Genomic DNA, 17,473 nt, shown 5'->3' on the forward strand with positions numbered 1-17,473 from the left:
GGCAGTTACGAGTCGGGCTCGTCCAACCACAGTTAGTGAGGTGCGCAGTTTCCTGGGGTTATCCGGCTACTATAGACGATTTGTAAAGGACTTCTCTCGCATAGCCGCCCCATTGACTCAGTTGACCCGGAAGGGAGCCCTTTTCGTTTGGAATGAGGCCTGTGAGAACAGTTTCCAAGATCTCAAGCAGAAGTTGGTTTCAGCCCTAGTTCTTATAGTACCAGATGAATCAGGTGGTTTTATCATTTATAGTGACGTGTCCAAGAAGAGGTTAGGAGGCGTATTGATGCAGTAGGGTAGAATAGTTGCTTACGCTTCACGTCGGTTAAAGAAACATGAACAAAATCATCCCACACACGACTTGGTGTTAGTAGCAGTGGTTTTTACTCTTAAGATCTAGAGACACTACTTATATGGAGAGAAGATACAAATCTTCACCAACCACAAGAGTTTAAAGTACTTTTTCACTCAGAATGAGTTGAACATGAGGCAAAAGAGGTGGCTAGAGCTGGTGAAGGATTATGACTGCAAAATTTTGTACCACCCATGGAAGGCGAATGTAGTGCCAGATTCCCTAAGCAGAAAGGTGGCTCATTCAGCAGCCCTCATTACTAGACAGACTCATTTGTGCAAAGAGCTAAAGTGGGTAGAAATTACAGTAGTAGTGGGGAAGGTCATGGCACAGTTAGCGCAGTTGTTAGTGTGACCGAGTCTAAGGCAGAGAATTATTGATGCGCAACGTTGTGACCATTATCTAGAAGAGAGAGTTCGTAGGGTGGAGTCAGGCCAGGATGGCGAATTCTCAATATCAACGGAAGGTGGTCTCCTCTATCAGGGACGTTTGTGCGTGCCAATAGATAAAAATATTAAGATTGAGTTGTTGTCAGAGGCTCATAGTTCCTTATTTTCGATTCACCCTGGCAGCACCAAGATGTATCAGGGCTTGAAACGTTATTACTGGTGGAATGTTATGAAAAGAGAGATTGCGGAGTTCGTCAGTAAGTGCTTTGTGTGCCAGCAGGTGAAAGCCCCGAGGCAGAAGCCAGCAAGCTTGTTACAGCCATTGAGTGTGCCAGAATGGAAGTGGGAGCATGTGTCTATGGACTTCATCGTGGGGTTGCCATGGACATTCAAAGGTTTCACGGTGATTTGGGTTGTGGTAGACAGACTTACAAAATTAGTATATTTCATACCTGGGAGGTCCACCTTTTCAGTAAATAAGTGGGCACAGATATACATGAAAGAGATGGTGAGATTTCACGGAGTGTCTATGTCCATCGTGTCGGATAGAGACCCTTATTTCACGTCTAACTTCTGGAAGAGTGATGACGGGAAATTAGATGTCAATTCACTTGACAACTAAAATCCCTTGGACGCAATATGCGATGCATGTTCTTAAGGTATGCGTTGATAGTTATGCGTCGATGGTCATGCGTTGGAATGAATATGTGCCAACAAATGTATGCGATGACCATGTGTCTTGTCAAAATCTTGCGCTCACGCCAAGTATAACACAAACGCAAGTTTCTCGGGTGATTCGAGGTCGAACTCAGGGACTTGTAGCTAGAAGAATGCAGTAATGTGCATGCGGCGGTTGAATAAAAGAATGATGGAGGGGTTTCTACACTAACACTACTCCTACTCCTAACTAACAGACAACTTAATGAGAATATGCATAAGAGGTAGAGACACGACAACTCTTGACATAAAACAAATGACTGGGAAAAATAGATAAAATGCAGAGATGTTTTCATTGCAAAACTTAAGAGTGACCACAAGGGCAACCCTAGTCAACGCAAGCCATGCGATCATGCTACACACACTTGAGCCTAACTCTAGGAGTATGCGGTGGATATGCGAAAGTGCCGAGAAGCCTATGCCAGCCTAAACCCCTATAACCTGCTCACGCGCTTCCACTACATGAGCGTGATGGCCGCATATCACCACCATATCCTACTTCCTGGACGCATGCAATATCCTATCCGTAAGATGCATACGCTGTGTGATAGCAAACGGAGCTTATTCCTAAGTTCTCCATTATTGCTTATGCAAACCTAATCTAGCCCTTCCGAGCATCGATTCTAACCTAGCTCTCTCGAGTAAGGTTCTTTCTTTACACTCTCTCTCAAGTAGTTCTAAAGGTGTAATGGACGCATACACAAGACAAGGTAATCGCATGAACTTGGCTAACGTAAGATTATTCCTATTCCTAATGAACGACACATACATTGCTTAATGCGACCAACCACTTACCCTCCCGAGTAGTTAGTTATTGCTAACTCTACTCATGGACAAGCATGCTACAGCTTCACACTAAGAAAATAAGGTTTTCTCACACACTAACGCAACTCACACCTTCCAGTGGTCTGCTACATGCTTCAATCCCTAATCCACATGACTAAGTATGTGATACTCTACCAATCTCACTAAGTGATGCAATGAAGTTAAAGATGTTCAGCAAAGAAGATGGAGATGGAGTCAAAGGACACAGAGAAATGCATTGAAAACAAATTGTATTAATTCCTTAATCACAAAATGTCATACAATACAATATAAGAAAAGAAAGGAAATTAGAATGACCGGTTGAAAGCAAGGACTTGCTTCTAAGGGATGTGCATCAAGGCTATCGGTGGTGCCATGGATGGGTGGTGGAGCTGACTCTCCTGAGATCTAGCTTCGGTCGTCACTCAGAATGGAGGAAGGAGGTGAAGAACTCTCAAGCGTCTTCTCAGGCATTTGTTTGGATCATAGGGAAAACCCTGGGTTGCAAGGGTAATCCCCGGACAAGTTGGAATTCTGCTCATCGGCTTCTTTATATAGAGCTCGGATCGCCGACAACATTAATGAACTGCTCTGATTCTGACATTCAGCGCGTTTAGTCCTTTCTAAACCTCTGCTGCCAAGGCGTGGTAGGTAAAATGTCAACATCATCTTTTGATTTTCTCGAGGTAGATGCGTTGATATGTTCATTCCGCCAACCTTGTATTGATCCCTCTATTATGCATTATCGTGTAGCCGCAATCGTGTAGTGACCGCATTTGCTTAATACCGCAACTCTAAACGATGACCGCAATCGCTTGACGATCACAACTCCTATGCGATGGATAGGAATAATAATAATAACAATATTCATAGTTTTGTTTGAGGGTAAAAAAGAACTTAATTATTAATCTAAATAAATTTTATAAATTTTGTGACATAAAAAAATATATGTCGATATCGATATTTTACGATATAACCGTCAATATATTTGTAGAATTGGAATCTTGATATCGATATCAATTTCAATCCTTGGTTATACTAGGTGTATAAAAAATAGATTGATTATTATAAAATAGATCGTTGTGTGATGTACAAAAAAAAAATGAAAAATACAAACAAAAAATTTCTACAAATTATAGAGTACATATTTTCAAATCAATACATAATTTCAATAACATGACAACTTCCCGTTTAAACTAGCACAATGAAAGAAAGAGAAAATATAGTGTTGTATGTAGATATTTTCAAATTGTTACAAGGAAATAAAAATACCTTCTAACCTTGCTTTCCTAAGAACATTGCTACACACAGCAACTCGAAAATTCTAAAAGAGCCAAACATAAAGGAATTTAGATATGAACGAAAAGAGCCAAGGAATCAAGAGTGTCCATTGAGGACAGTTTTTTATGCCTCTTAGTCCATCTAAAAGAGTCAAAACGAACACAGTTCAATTGACAAATAAAAGTGTTATTGACTATGAAGTTAGTGGTTCTGATTTGAATTTCTATATCCTTATTGTATGTAAAAAAAAAAAAAAAATGGAAAGAATTGATCCAAAGGAGCAAACAAGAACAAGAAAAATGCATGGAGAAAAGGAAGAGGAAGAGGTTGAAGAAGAAAAGAAAAGGGAGGAGAGAGGGGCAAAAAAGGAAGAAAAAACATGTAATCTAAGATGATGATATAAAATTAGGAAATTTCTCCACCTCACTTAAAATTTGCAGATCAACTTGTCATGGCATTTTTGTAAGTCAACTAATGATCAAGTTAACTGTACTATTTTTTAAAATCATTTTACAAATCTAAGGGATTTAAGTGAGCTTTTCAAACTTAATAAACCAAATATGATAGAGTAAAGATGCAAAATGCAGACACTAATGGAATTATTAAGTACTCTAATTACACTTAATTTGAGTGTAAAGTATGCTAAAAAAAACAGCTTTACAGAATACGATTTGAGAAATGTACAACCTTTGTTGATTTCTTCTTAGTTCTTACTAAACTCCATGAATTTGATCTCCAAATCCTTAGTAGACCACCAAGAGGAGCTTCTCTATTATTCTCAGCTTTGGATTGAGTGTAGAAACTCTAAATTGAGAGGTATAGAGGTTGAGATTGAAGAGGGTTTGAGAGAATTTTTAAAAAAAAAAAGTCTCAGAATTTTCCAATAATTCAGCATGCATCCTCTCCAATTTCTGAAATTGAAGTATTTAACAAGTTCAGGCATGCAAGTACTTAGACTTTCAGCTAATTGACACTTCAATTAGCACTAAGTGAGTGGGTAAGGTGTTAGATTTGTGGAAAAATCCACTAAAAACCCAAAAATAGGATAAATCCACTAAATGCATTTCAATTTTTAATTTAATTCATGTTTTCAACTTAAATTAAATTAAAACTAAATTCAATTTCCAAAATTGATTTTTCTTAATTTTAACTGATTTAATTTAATTTAAATAATTAATTAAATAAATTTAATTAACTAATTAATTAATAATTTGATATAAAATATTAAATTAATAAAACACCTAATTTAATCATGAATCTTATTCATGTAAACAATATTAAATCAATATTTAAATATTTTAAACTCTACAATTACGTTTAATTCCGATAAATTTAAACATTTAATTATATCGAATATAATTATCCAAACCCTAAAATTGAAATTGAACATTTCAAACTCCAAACCCTAATTTTGAATTTGAACACTTCAAATTCGCTCAATTTTCTAATCCAAGGTTTAATCTTTTACGAGCTAGTATAGAGACCTTATGGAGCTACAGATCATGAGCTCCAACGATTTGAGATTAATTGACTAAACTCTTTAAATCGAATTAATCAATATTCGTTAACTACCGGACATACCACTATAGCTCGATAGTTGCACTCTCTTCACTGTAGATATATTTCAATCCACTTAATTTAACCATAATTAGTAACTCGATCCTTTACAGGTAATCAGTAACTCAATCCTTCACAGGTCATTCGTATTTACATCTAGGTCAAAATTACCGCTATACCCCTGTAAATACATCTTGCTCCTTAAGCTCTCACTGATCCTCTATGAACAATTGGTTTATAATCCAATTAATAAACCATGTCCCTCTCGACCATAAGAGGGCGGAGATCCTTTGTTCAAAACTAGGAATCAGTACTTGGAATAACCTATCTGTTAACCCTAAAACGGGTAGGTGTGAATTTCATCTTATAGGACTATGTCCCAAACTATCTATCCGTTTTTATCCCCAAAATGGGAGGCTTGTTGAGCAATGTTGTTGAACTACTCTAACATATGTAAATGAAAGGATAATTCCGAATAAACAGGAGTTCATAATTAGCTCAGGATTAAGATCGAGTTACCCTAGGTCATCAATTTAAAATAGCCAGTTTTAACAGTAAACAATTATTATAAAGAAAAGTGACTATTTCATGGTCCGGTCATATGCAAAACTCTTTTGCATAGGATGCCTCCACTCGCATGTCTCCACATGAACGATTTTGGGATCACATCGTTTGTAACAGTATATAAAGTAGGTCGCATCCATAGTGTCAACATGACGAGGTACCCAATCTCATTCATATACTTATAGACCTTTTTGACTATATACTCTAACTTGATCCTCTTTTATGTCTCCACATAAAGTTATAGTATTCATACTATAGACATGGATTCGTTTATTGAATTTTATAATATAATACAATTTCAATTTCAATAACACTTTTATTGAATATTATTGAATAAATTCTTCAATGATACTTTTATTGATAAATAGAATATATTTCCATAATTACGAACTGCGAGTTTTAGGACAATCCCAACAAAATGAACATTAATCAATCAAATGTAATTTAGGGAGGTGAGTCCCACTCAATTATATTTGGGATTGTTTACCTAAGTCTATAATGAGAATAAAAAGTAGGCCCCACGATGTAATCTAATGATCCAAGATATGTGGTATTCACCCTATCTTTTTCTTCACTTTATACCATTTACCCTCTCTCTTTCATCCTCTATTATTTTTTGTCACCATTTTCTAGTTCTCCCTCGAGTCTCTCTCTCCCACTTTCTCACTTCCTCTCTCGCTTTCCCCTCCCACAATCTTTCCTTTCCCCCCTTCTTGCCTTTCCTTAATTTTCCAAACAAACTTTCTCTGTTATCTCTCTTTGGAAAAAAAAAATCAGTAACACACACTACTCTCTCTCCTCTACAATTTGAATACCAAAAAAACCTGGATAAAACTTTATACTCATGGTTGTCCATGATCTGAATACCATCAATAAATCTATCAAAATTAGTAAAGTTTAGGCTTCTAATCTCAAATATGTGTTTCAGTCGATCTCGTTCTCACTTATGCCTAATCTTGCTCTCACTCATGCCTTACTTTCCTGGCTCTCACTCATGTCTTACTTTCTATTTCAAATTCTAGTTTCAATTAATTTATTATTTCATCGATTAACTCCTTTCTTGCTTTCCATCTGGCTCATGCTCTTGCTCATGCTCATGCATTTGCTTGCTCTTGTTCCAACTCTTGCTCTCTAGCCAAAACCAGACAATTTTGGCCAACATATATATATTATTGACTATGTAAATTTTATATAATTAAGTTTTTTTATAAACATCTAAAATTTCAATTACTAAATAAAATATAAATTGAATAAGTACAGAAAAAAATGAAAATGCCGTCATAAAATTAATTAGAAATATAAAAGGGTATTCTAGCAATTATCCAAATTTCATTCCCATTCTATAGTAAAATAAACGCCACCATCAATGGATTTCTGATTGTGATTCAACTCATTCCTATTACACGTTGGTAAACACAATGAAAGGTAATTTGATTACCATTGCAGTCCATCTCCCTTACAACAACACAATCCAATTACGATTGCACCTTAAATTCCAAATGGACAGATAAACAAGATTTTAACTTCAAACTTCAGAAACCAAAAGTATATTTTACTCTAGATTTTATTAGTGAAATTGTTACCGTAGATAAATGGATTTTTATGCTAAGTAAACTGTAAAAGACTAAAAGTTACTCTTAAATTCCATGAGTTGTTACCAAAACTTGCCAGATTTTGCGATCTTAACCCCTTGCAATATTCCAAAATGTACAAAAATACGTATAAACTTAATGATTGCAATTTAACCTAACTCTATATAACTCTACAAAATTTGAAAACTAAACATAACATAGTAAAGTAACAGGAAATTATAAAAAATAGTCTCCTCAAATTTTCATCTTCAGAATTAACACCTTTTTAAAAATTCCTTACAATAGTTTTTCTCGTCCATCTCGTCTGAGATCGACCACCGAGATTTACATAAAAATTTAACTTTTTTATTGTTTTGAGTTTTCTTAGTGAAATCCCATGTAGTTAACACTGAGGTTTTATCAATTTTTCTAAATATTATGTAATTTTTCTAAATTTTATATCAAATCTTACCTAATTTTTCAAATCTTTCAACTCAAAGATCAAATTTTGCCAAAAATTAAGGTCTCATTTTGTATCCATTTTGTTTTTAGTTTTTGTTTTTTAAAATTAAGCCTATGACATTACATCCCTAAATTTTTGTTATCTACTTTTTACTAATGGTCTAATTTGGCTAAGATTTCTACCATTACTTAAGAAAGATGCAAATATGGTAAAAAAAAAATATGGATGAAATAGGTTTAATTTTCAAAATCAAATAGTTACCAAACGGGCCTAGGGAGATTTGGGAGATATAAAGAATCTTGGTATATCACAAAATTAACATCAAGATTCTATATGATTTTTCAAATGGAAACAGAAATTATAATGGTTAAATTTTTTTGAAAATTTGAAAATTCATATAACTACGGAAACAAAAATTAAGGTAAAGATTTGAAAAATTATGTAAAAAATTTGATATGAGACTCGGTAAAAATAATCGAATTTGGAAAAAATTTGAAAAGATATAAAATTGGGTGTATAAGATTTGAAAAGATTATATAGTATTTGGAAAAATTAGTACAATTACGTTGTTAATATTGCTCGAAATTTCACTGGAAAGGCCTAATAAGTTAGAAAATTTTAATTTTTTAACTAAATCTTGATGATCGATATGATGGATCGAAAAAAATTAATTTAACAAATTTTCAAAAAAAATGTGTTAATTTTGAAAAACAAAAACTTCATAATGTCATTTCTGACCATTTTCCCATAATAACCGATTAATTTTTGTTATTTCTAGATTGATATTGAATCACCATCATGATTTTAGACCACGAAAGATTGACGTAAGAAATTGAAGTTTGATAGTAATAATGGAGTTTTTTTAAAAAAAAAAAAAAATGTAATAGTTTTTGTGCATTCAAGTATTTTAATTGCAACAAACCCGTTGTCAGAAAGAGAGGGAAAAAGAAACAAACAAACCATAAGTTTAGAGGATAATTGACCAAATGGAAGATTTAAAGTAGAGTTGGCAACGGTATCAAGGCGGGACGGGGGAGGGTCCCCCGTCCTCGACCCTGGGGAAATTTCCCCCATCCTTGCCCCCATCCCCACCATTTGAAGGCGGGGATGGGGGCGGGGATTCCCCGCGGGAATCCCCTATTATATCCACGCGGGATTTCCCATTTTTTTCTTTTAATTTTTTAAGCTTGGGCTTGATTTTGTGGACTTAAATTTAGAATTTATATATTCAATATTAGGCTTACAACAAAATCTATAGTACATTATAAACATACATATAAATAAGTTATTTTATATATTATAAATATATATTTATAAAATATTAAAAATATAACTATATAAAATCGGGGCCGAGGTGGGGATACATCCCCGTTCCCCGGACGGGCCCCAAAAAAATTTCTCCATTTGATCCCATCCCCGGTCAAACCGGGGATTCCCCGCCCCAATAGGGACGGGCCCCGCGAGGAATTTTGCCAACCCTAATTCAAAGATGTGAGTAGAGGTTCTTTCAAATTTTCACTAATCCATTTATATTCTATATAATTTGTATTAATTTTCAAAACCACTTCAAATGTGTGTGTGTGTTTTTTTTCTGGAAAGGTATTGAATTCATTAAAGATAACGAACCTCTCCGATTGAGGTCAAGGCACAATCAAAACACAAATAAAAAAATAAAAAAACCACCACCACATAGAAAACCACACAACTCAAGAAAATAGAACCCAAGAGGAAGAGCCAACATGAATCTCCTAAATCGAAAGCCCAAGTCCAGCAAAGAGCAACATCGAAGACACAATACGGCTAACCACCTTAGGAGGTCGCAAGTTAGCCTTATGAACACAAAGATCATGTTTCCTCCAAATATGATAAATATCAGCATACTAGACTATTTTCCAAATCTTATACCATAGTCGATTGTCTACACTCATTGACAGATAGAGTCAAGCTTGTCTCAATGAAAAATCTTATGTGAACACCATCCTCGTGAAAGCATGCACTAGCTCTCCATATAACATAATTAACAGAAAAAATCAAAGAATAAAGAGAAAAAAAAAATACCTCTTTGGTCTCTAAGTTTTGGGTCTAGTATTTCTACTTTGCCCCTAGGTTTTCAAATATTACACATTCAGTCTTTAAATTTTGAGTTTTGTTTCAATTTTGTTCCTAAGTTTCAAAATGTTAAAATTTTATTCTTGAAATTTGAATTTTGTTTTAATTTGGTTCCTAGGTTTCAAGATTTTATATTTTTTACCTCAATTTTTCTGTTAAAAACTCACTTTCAATCATTGACATCAATTTCTATTAATTAATTATAAATAATTACGAAGTGAAATTTTAAATTTAATTTTAAAAGTGATAAAAAGTAATGAAACTTAATTAATTACACTTCTTTTAATAATTTTTAATTTATTAACATAAATTAATATTTAATACAAAAAATGAGTATTTAATAAATAGTCGAGGTTAAAAATGTAAATCTTGAAATATAGAGACCTGACTAAATGTGTAATATTTTGAGATCTATAGACTAAATAGAAAGTAGACTCAAAACCTTAAGATCAAAAATATATTTTTAATAAAAATAAATGGTCTCGAAACTCAAGGATGCCAGTACAAATTATATAGATACTAGAGATAATGAAGACACCGTGTGTCAATATGATCACACATCTGTAACCAATTCAACCAGCAAATCAGGCTATGAAAGAGGATCCAAAATTCATCCCGAAAAAGTAAAAGACTTATAAAGTAAAATAATTTCGGAGGTTTGTTAAAGAATGAGCAAAAAAGTTAAAATCAAGACGACATTTTCCGGTCTGGAGTCAATTCCAGATCCAGTTTGCAGTAGCACGATTAAATTTGGCAACAACCTTCCAATATTAATAATAATAATACTCCATTAATGCCGTATCTACAATCGCTTAAGCCACACGTTAGCTAGATTTTTTTTTTTTTAAAAAAAAACATTATAAATAAAACACAATACAAACAAGAAAGATGGTGTTTTAAATGAATTAAATTCACCTAGGAAACACAGCAACTCTTCGTCAAAGTTGTGGGTACCAAAAAAAAAAAGAAAAAAAGAAAGCAAAGAAAGATTCTGTGTTGTTTAATGACATTAATGGTGATTGAACAAAACCAAACATCCCTTACCCTCTCCATTTCCCCCTCTGCCCATCATTTATAAATGCTCTCATTCATTGCCTCCCACATTTGTCTCTGTGGCCCCTTTTTTCCTTTTTTTTTTTCTTTTTTATTTATTTATTTATTTTATGTTATTTTTCTTTAATTAATATTCCAACCTCCTTCCTTGTTGGGTTGTTTGAAACTTTAATGCTACTTCATTAATGCACCCAACTATTTCTCTCCAACTTTTTATTATTTTTTTTTATTTTTCTTCTTATTTTCTATCTCTTTGGATCTTCCCCATTGCCTTCTTAAACATTTTCTCTGTTTTAGACTTCTCACTTTTCTCTTCTTCATATTTGAATCTTCCTATATCTCTTAGAAAAGAAATGAAGAGACTTTGTGGTTTGCAACAGACAAAATTTTCCAGGTGGAATTGCACTCTCTCTTTTTTCTACTCAGAATTTCCCCATTTCCAAGTTATTGAGCTTTTTCTACATTTTAGTAAGTTTTCAATGTTGTTGGTTTTTTGATAGCTCATTGTTTAACACTTGGAGAGTTCCTAACTAATGTATAAGTTATGTCTGTTGATTTGTAGTTTATTTTTCATTTGGGATTTTTGTTTTTGTTATTTTTTTTGGAACGAGATGTTGGTTCGGTTCAATAAGAAAGTAGTGCTCTGTTTAACTTGAGTTCTTCTTTTTGATTGAGCCGTGCCAATATCACGTGTTGTATCATTCATCATAAAAGAGTCTTATTCAAAAGAGAATATGTGTTGTGTTTTTTTTTTTTTCTGTTTTTTAATATTGAAAGTGACCAAGAAAAAGACTTCAATGTTCCTATGCTCCACATGTTACAATTTTTTTTAGTTTAATAATATGATGTGGGGTAAGGAGATTCAAATCTATGATCTCTTGGTTGAGAGTATGTATTTTAATCAGTTGAGTTATACTCCTGTTGATAGTCTATATATAGTACAATGTTGATGTGGATTTCTTTGTTTTAATATCGGGACTTATAACTAAGTAGTAATGTTGTAATTTATATAGTATATGTTCTCCTTGACATTATTTTGTTGATGTTAGATCCTATCATTCAGGTTGATTCGCCTGAAAAGTTGTTAATATGCTGAAAGATGGAGATTCTCCAGCAATTTCTATTCATGGTTCTGATTCTAACATGTTATTTTGTCTCATCTCATGCCTTCTCTTTCTGTTTCTTTTTGTTTTGTTTGTTTGTTTTTATCTTTTAGTTTCTGTTGCAAAATTAGGTTCTTTACCATCGTTTAAACTGTATCAGCACCATTCTGCATTGAGTCGGCAATTCAGAACCAGACCAGAACATAACATACTATTTACTGCTATGGAGTGAACTTCATTTTTATGGCAAAGTTGATCTTTTACAAAGGTTTTCTTCAAAAGAATCTTCTGGAATATTGTTGTTTAAAGTTCTGCTTGACTACTTACTGCTTTTAAACTCATGCTTGACTACTTAGTTACCATTTACTGCTTTCAAAACTAGTTAAAGATGCAAAATTTTGAAGACACTAATGCTTCACTACTTTAAGTTATGGTCAGTTGGGTTGTTTTCAAAGATTTTAGAAGAGTTTTTGTCTTTCATACGGAAAATACACAGCAACCACAATATGTATGAAACAAATGGTGCTAAACTGTCAAGAATCCTGTTAGCTCTCTTTTGTATTCTTTCTCTCGTTAAAAATGAAATTTGATGCAAGAGGCTGTGGGGGGATCTGGTAAAGCCATGGAATATTGAATTTATTAATATCATGTCTTTCATGACAAAAGGGAACTATTAACTTACACATTGCCCCTCATAGCCACAAAGAATGTGTTTTTTTTTTTTTTTTCCAAAGCTGCCGATTCAGCCTACCCTTGGCAAAATTGGAGGTGGCTCATGCAGCAATCTCTCTATTTGTATGTTAAATCTTTGTATTCTTACAAGATTAGCAAGCTTTGTCTATTACAGACAACAGTTAACAAACTCATCATCATTGTTTCTTCGTATGGAAGAAGTCCATGCAGTAACTCAGAAAGTGGCACTCCAGAGTACATTCTCACCTTCTCCGCACCGTCGATGGACTTCCTTGATCCTTTCAGCAGACTTGCAGATACCACTACAACTCCAATCGAACGAAGCAATGCAAATGTTCCCAGCCTGAGCCTTCCACTCACAATCTGCACCAGAAAAGAATTTGCAACTCAAATCATGATACTCTCACATTAACAGAAGTCAGAGTTGGCTTCTAAATATGTAGAGTTTTAGTGACAGGGCCAACTATGTACCAAACTTTATCAGCCATTTGATTTGGTTTTTCTCCCAGTTCAAGTTTCAAATACATAATAATGTGATCCTGAAGGAGATTTGTTTTCCCCTAGGATGTCAGATTTACAGTACAAGATTATGGTTAGCTTGTAATGTAAACTTTATTCTGGTCAAAATCTGCAACACCCACTGGATGGGAATTTCCTACCTTCAATAGAAGACAAATAGTAAGGGTCTCTAATTCTATTAAATTCCAATTATGATTTTGGTACGCAGTATCTTTCAACTGGGGCCAACTAACACTGGATTTGACTTCTGAACCAATATTCTTCTTCAAAATGGTTAGTTGGTTACCAAATTAGACCTAACTGAAATTCCCCTTCCATGGACAAATCCTTGCTTTTTTCTTACCTCGAAAAATAAGCATCATACTAGCACAATGGTAAGAGAAAAAGAATGTGGGAGAACTTTACCAGGTGGAGTACCACAGCAGAGTCGCCGATCATCAATATGTTCGACATCAAGTCCAATAATCCAGGAACCCAAGGAGACATCCTCGTTAGCATACTTGTGTAAAATATGCCTGAGATGAGATATAATAGACAAAATATTTGTTGAGATATATAATTGGACAATGAAAGACCATCTCTCAGTTTCATCAAGTGCTTGAAGCTTACTGGTTTATTGAAATGTAAGTAGCCAAATCATTTGAGATGGCATATAGTTGTCCCGTCGCATGACGGAAATATTTGTTTCCAGCTTCTCCGAATTTCCAATATTCTGGCTCATGGTATCTCACTCCCCTGAATGACAGTTGATCTAGTTTTAGCTCAATATTGACTGCAAAGTGGGAAGGAGAAGGAGAGAGAATCTCACCTTTGCGAAAGGACAGGACCAGATTTCATGCATCCAATGTATACTCGTGGCTTGGATAGATGTCTGACTAATGTCTGACCAAGCGTTCCTGCGACAAAGGATAGAAATGCATAAAGGAAACTCAATTTCCATTCAATTTTTATTCTACATTGCACTCAGAATCAGCATACCAATATTTACATGAACGTCATCATCGACTTTCACATAAAAGTCTGCATCCCATAAAGAAACGGCTGTAACAAAGTATGTCTTAGTTTTTGCTGATAATTCCAGGTAACCTTCAACATGGTCCTGCTCACAAATGAGGTAAACATGTGTGAAGAGCATAATTACTCGACGAAGTGAGGATTGAAAAAAGTGGCTTCTATAATTATTTTATACATGTGGAGCTCGAGAAACAATGGAAGATAGGTACAAAATATTACCAGCCTAAGGAGATCTCCATGCTTTTTATCCTCTGCTTCAATAGCTCTGTCAAGAATACCTCCTGATGTGGCACTATATAAGAAGGGGAAATTGCTTATTAAGTAAAGAACCATTTAAAGGAAAATGAGCATCAGCCACTCAGAGGCGTAATCTTATTTAGCTCAAACTTCTATCTATTTGATTCAAAGGATCTGTAAATCAAACTTCAGTCAATCTATGGCGGACTCCAATATTAATTACGTTATGAAAATTGGATAATAAAATCAGGGCATTCACATGCTTTGGCTTCCATTAAAAGCAATCAAACAGTTTAAGAAAATCTTCTTAAACAACTACTGCAGCAAATGCCAATCAGAAGTTCCATCATTTTATGAGATCTAGTAATTTTCTTGAGAAGAAGGCAAAGTACTTCAAACAATAAAGCATGCTTAAGCATTATTCAATGTCACCTAATTTCAACCGGACATTTAAGGGAATATGAAGAGGATAGGAAAGCGACCTATGGCCAATGACAAAGCGAACTATGATGCCTTTCTCTTCCTCCAACTTCTTTCTCTTTTCACCTTTTTTTTAACAAAATGCAAAAACAGAAGCAACAGTCAGATGGAAATAACAAGTATAGTATGAGATCAACTAAAATGAGAAAACAGATTAGCATAGTTAGAAAGAATGATACAAAATCAGATAAAACCAATGAACAATTATGAAAAGTAAACAGGAAAGAAATCCAAACCTTGAGGCATCCAGGTAGCCCGAACAGAATCTCTTCTTTTCCTGCTGCTAAAGGCAGTATTGATTCCTACAACCATTAAATACTTTCTTCTTCCTGATGTATCGGTCTGCTTTGAATCTTCTGATAAAGGTGAACTGCTTTGGACTGATTCTTGTACTGACTTGGCAGCAGCTAATTCCATCCCTAAATTAGAAATTGTCTTATCTAATGTGCTGCATTTAAACACCTTGTAAGTTAGTTATAGATAAAGTGCATTCGGCTATTTAAAACTCCTTTCCCCCCAACAATAAAAAAGGACTTACTGTATAGCGTTATGTGTCTTAAAAACCTTGCCAAAGATGTCTTTAGATGAAAATTTGACTTCCTTCTGAGAGAGAGAGAAAAAGGAGGAGGAGAAGAAGAATTAGAATTTAATATGTGGATGCAGAGTAAGAGTAATTACATTAGCAGGCTCATTATAGCACTGAAGAAACGAGAAATTTGGAGATGCATACAGTTTTAAGGTCACAACCCTCTGAAACAAATTTCAATTGTTCGGCTTCTACGGACGTTGTTCGTGCCATGTCTTTATGTTCAGGAATGGTCCACATCCTGCAAGAAAATCCATTGTTTCATCATCAGTCAGGAGTCATCTTCCTAAAAAGAAAAGAAAACAAAAACAAATAAAAAAGGTTCTTGGTACTCTAATGAACATTGAACATAGAGGATACATAGACACAGGAGATTCCTGAAGGATATAACAAAAAGGAACTTGAGCTTCAAATAACATTTATAAAACAAAGCTCCCTCTTCAATTATAATTTACACTTCAAAATCACTTTACTGAAAGAATTAATTTGCCCCAATACACTTAACCACCAATTCTAAATCATCATTTCATTCCATGCTGCAAATTGAAAAGTGGCTAGAATAGAATTCACCGCAAAAATTAGAAGTACTAGAAATCCTGTGGTAATATCAACCACAGTCTAGCAATTTGTTCATACATGGGAAAGAGAAACAAAATAATTAGAGTTACAGTAACAATAAGTTGAGTATGCAATTACCGATACTACTAATTCCTAGGCCATTGAATCACAAAAAGAGAGAAAAAGAAGAAAACATGAGACCCACCAAACTCCAATTCATTATTGAGAGAGAGAGAGAGAGACCAAATGAAAAAGAAGAAAACAAAATCTCAATACACGCGTCCTTTTGGATCATCTGAGTAAAGCAAGGTACGTCGTGAAAAGAGGATAAATATTCCCAAACATCGTGTCCTTTTCTGAAATCGGGAAGGAAACAAGCTTTGAAGTTTAAACAATGTAAATATTAGCACAATTTTAGTTCCAGAAACGCACAAAGCTCAACAAGAATCCCAGAATTGAAAACTAAGCACGAAATCAAGAAACAAAGATTAAACCCAATTCACAGAGGCGAAAACAAACAACAAAAACTATTACCCAGAAACAGGAATTCGAAGTAATAATCGGAGTTTCAAACCTGTTGGTGAAGAGCATTCCAGAGCAAAAGCATCCCAAGCAAAGGAACAGAGTCCATTTCTGGGATATAACACTTCTTGAAGAATGATGATCCGCCTTGCTTTTCCAAGACATGTTACCTCGTCTTTTAACTCGAAACCAGCAATTTCGTCGGAAAAACAACCATAAGTAACAGAAGAATCAAACCGAATCGAGGCAAACAGACAAAAGGGAGGTCCCAAATGCTTGAAGTTCTTTGAGCAGAGGAGGAATTTGAAACAGAGGAAGAGAAGAAGGGTTGAGAATGAACAGTAATGAGAATAAAGCCTTGGTTTTTTTTCTTTTTCTCTACTTCTAGTTTGTTCGTTTCTTTGTCCCTTTTGCTTTGCTCTTTCTCTCTCTCTAACACTGTAATGGCAGAAAATGGATCGCGCCTTTGCAGAGAAGGCAAGTTGAATTGAACAGGGAGAGGTGTGAGAGAAGACTGACATGCCGTCATCTTTCTCAATACTGCCAAATTACCAAACTATCCTCATAAAATGTTAACCTCCTTAAAAAAAAATTCATTTTCTTTAAGGATAAATATAGGGAACGGATCCAACACAAAGATCAAACCTCTTACTTTGACATTAATAGTACATTTTATATTTTAGTTAATCTAATCTTATTTTGGCAAAACTCATTTAATTAAATTAAAATATCATTCTCAGAGTTATTTTTTAAAATTTCTTCAATTTTAGTTTATATAATTTCAGATTTTGATATTTATTAAATTCAATCATACTATTAATTTATTATTGATTTTCTCAAAAAAAAAAATTGTTATCTATAGAGAGATGTGTGCGCCACAAATTTTAATTAGGTGAAGTGA

General features: G+C 34.2%; 2 protein-coding genes across 2 annotated transcripts; one reads left to right on the forward strand and one right to left on the reverse strand.

Annotated features, from left to right (window-relative positions):
- Positions 1-484: 484 nt before the first annotated feature.
- Positions 485-12,195, forward strand: LOC150033293 (uncharacterized). Its single transcript, XM_090306365.1, has 3 exons — positions 485-684; positions 925-1,136; positions 12,077-12,195. Exons 1-3 carry the CDS (start codon positions 485-487, stop codon positions 12,193-12,195), a joined length of 531 nt encoding a protein of 176 aa, XP_090162491.1.
- Positions 12,196-12,573: 378 nt separating this feature from the next.
- On the reverse strand, positions 12,574-17,106 carry LOC120089250 (putative beta-1,3-galactosyltransferase 2). Its single transcript, XM_039046672.2, has 11 exons — positions 16,625-17,106; positions 15,637-15,733; positions 15,445-15,509; positions 15,143-15,354; positions 14,909-14,972; positions 14,409-14,481; positions 14,154-14,274; positions 13,984-14,071; positions 13,785-13,910; positions 13,581-13,690; positions 12,574-13,019 (listed from the first exon to the last, which is right to left on the reverse strand). Exons 1-11 carry the CDS (start codon positions 16,735-16,737, stop codon positions 12,871-12,873), a joined length of 1,218 nt encoding a protein of 405 aa, XP_038902600.2. The 5' UTR covers positions 16,738-17,106; the 3' UTR covers positions 12,574-12,870.
- Positions 17,107-17,473: the final 367 nt, after the last annotated feature.

This window comes from Benincasa hispida, chromosome 10 (assembly GCF_027475165.1).
Source record: "Benincasa hispida cultivar pf3 chromosome 10, pf3_genome.v1.1, whole genome shotgun sequence".
NCBI lineage: Eukaryota > Viridiplantae > Streptophyta > Magnoliopsida > Cucurbitales > Cucurbitaceae > Benincasa > Benincasa hispida.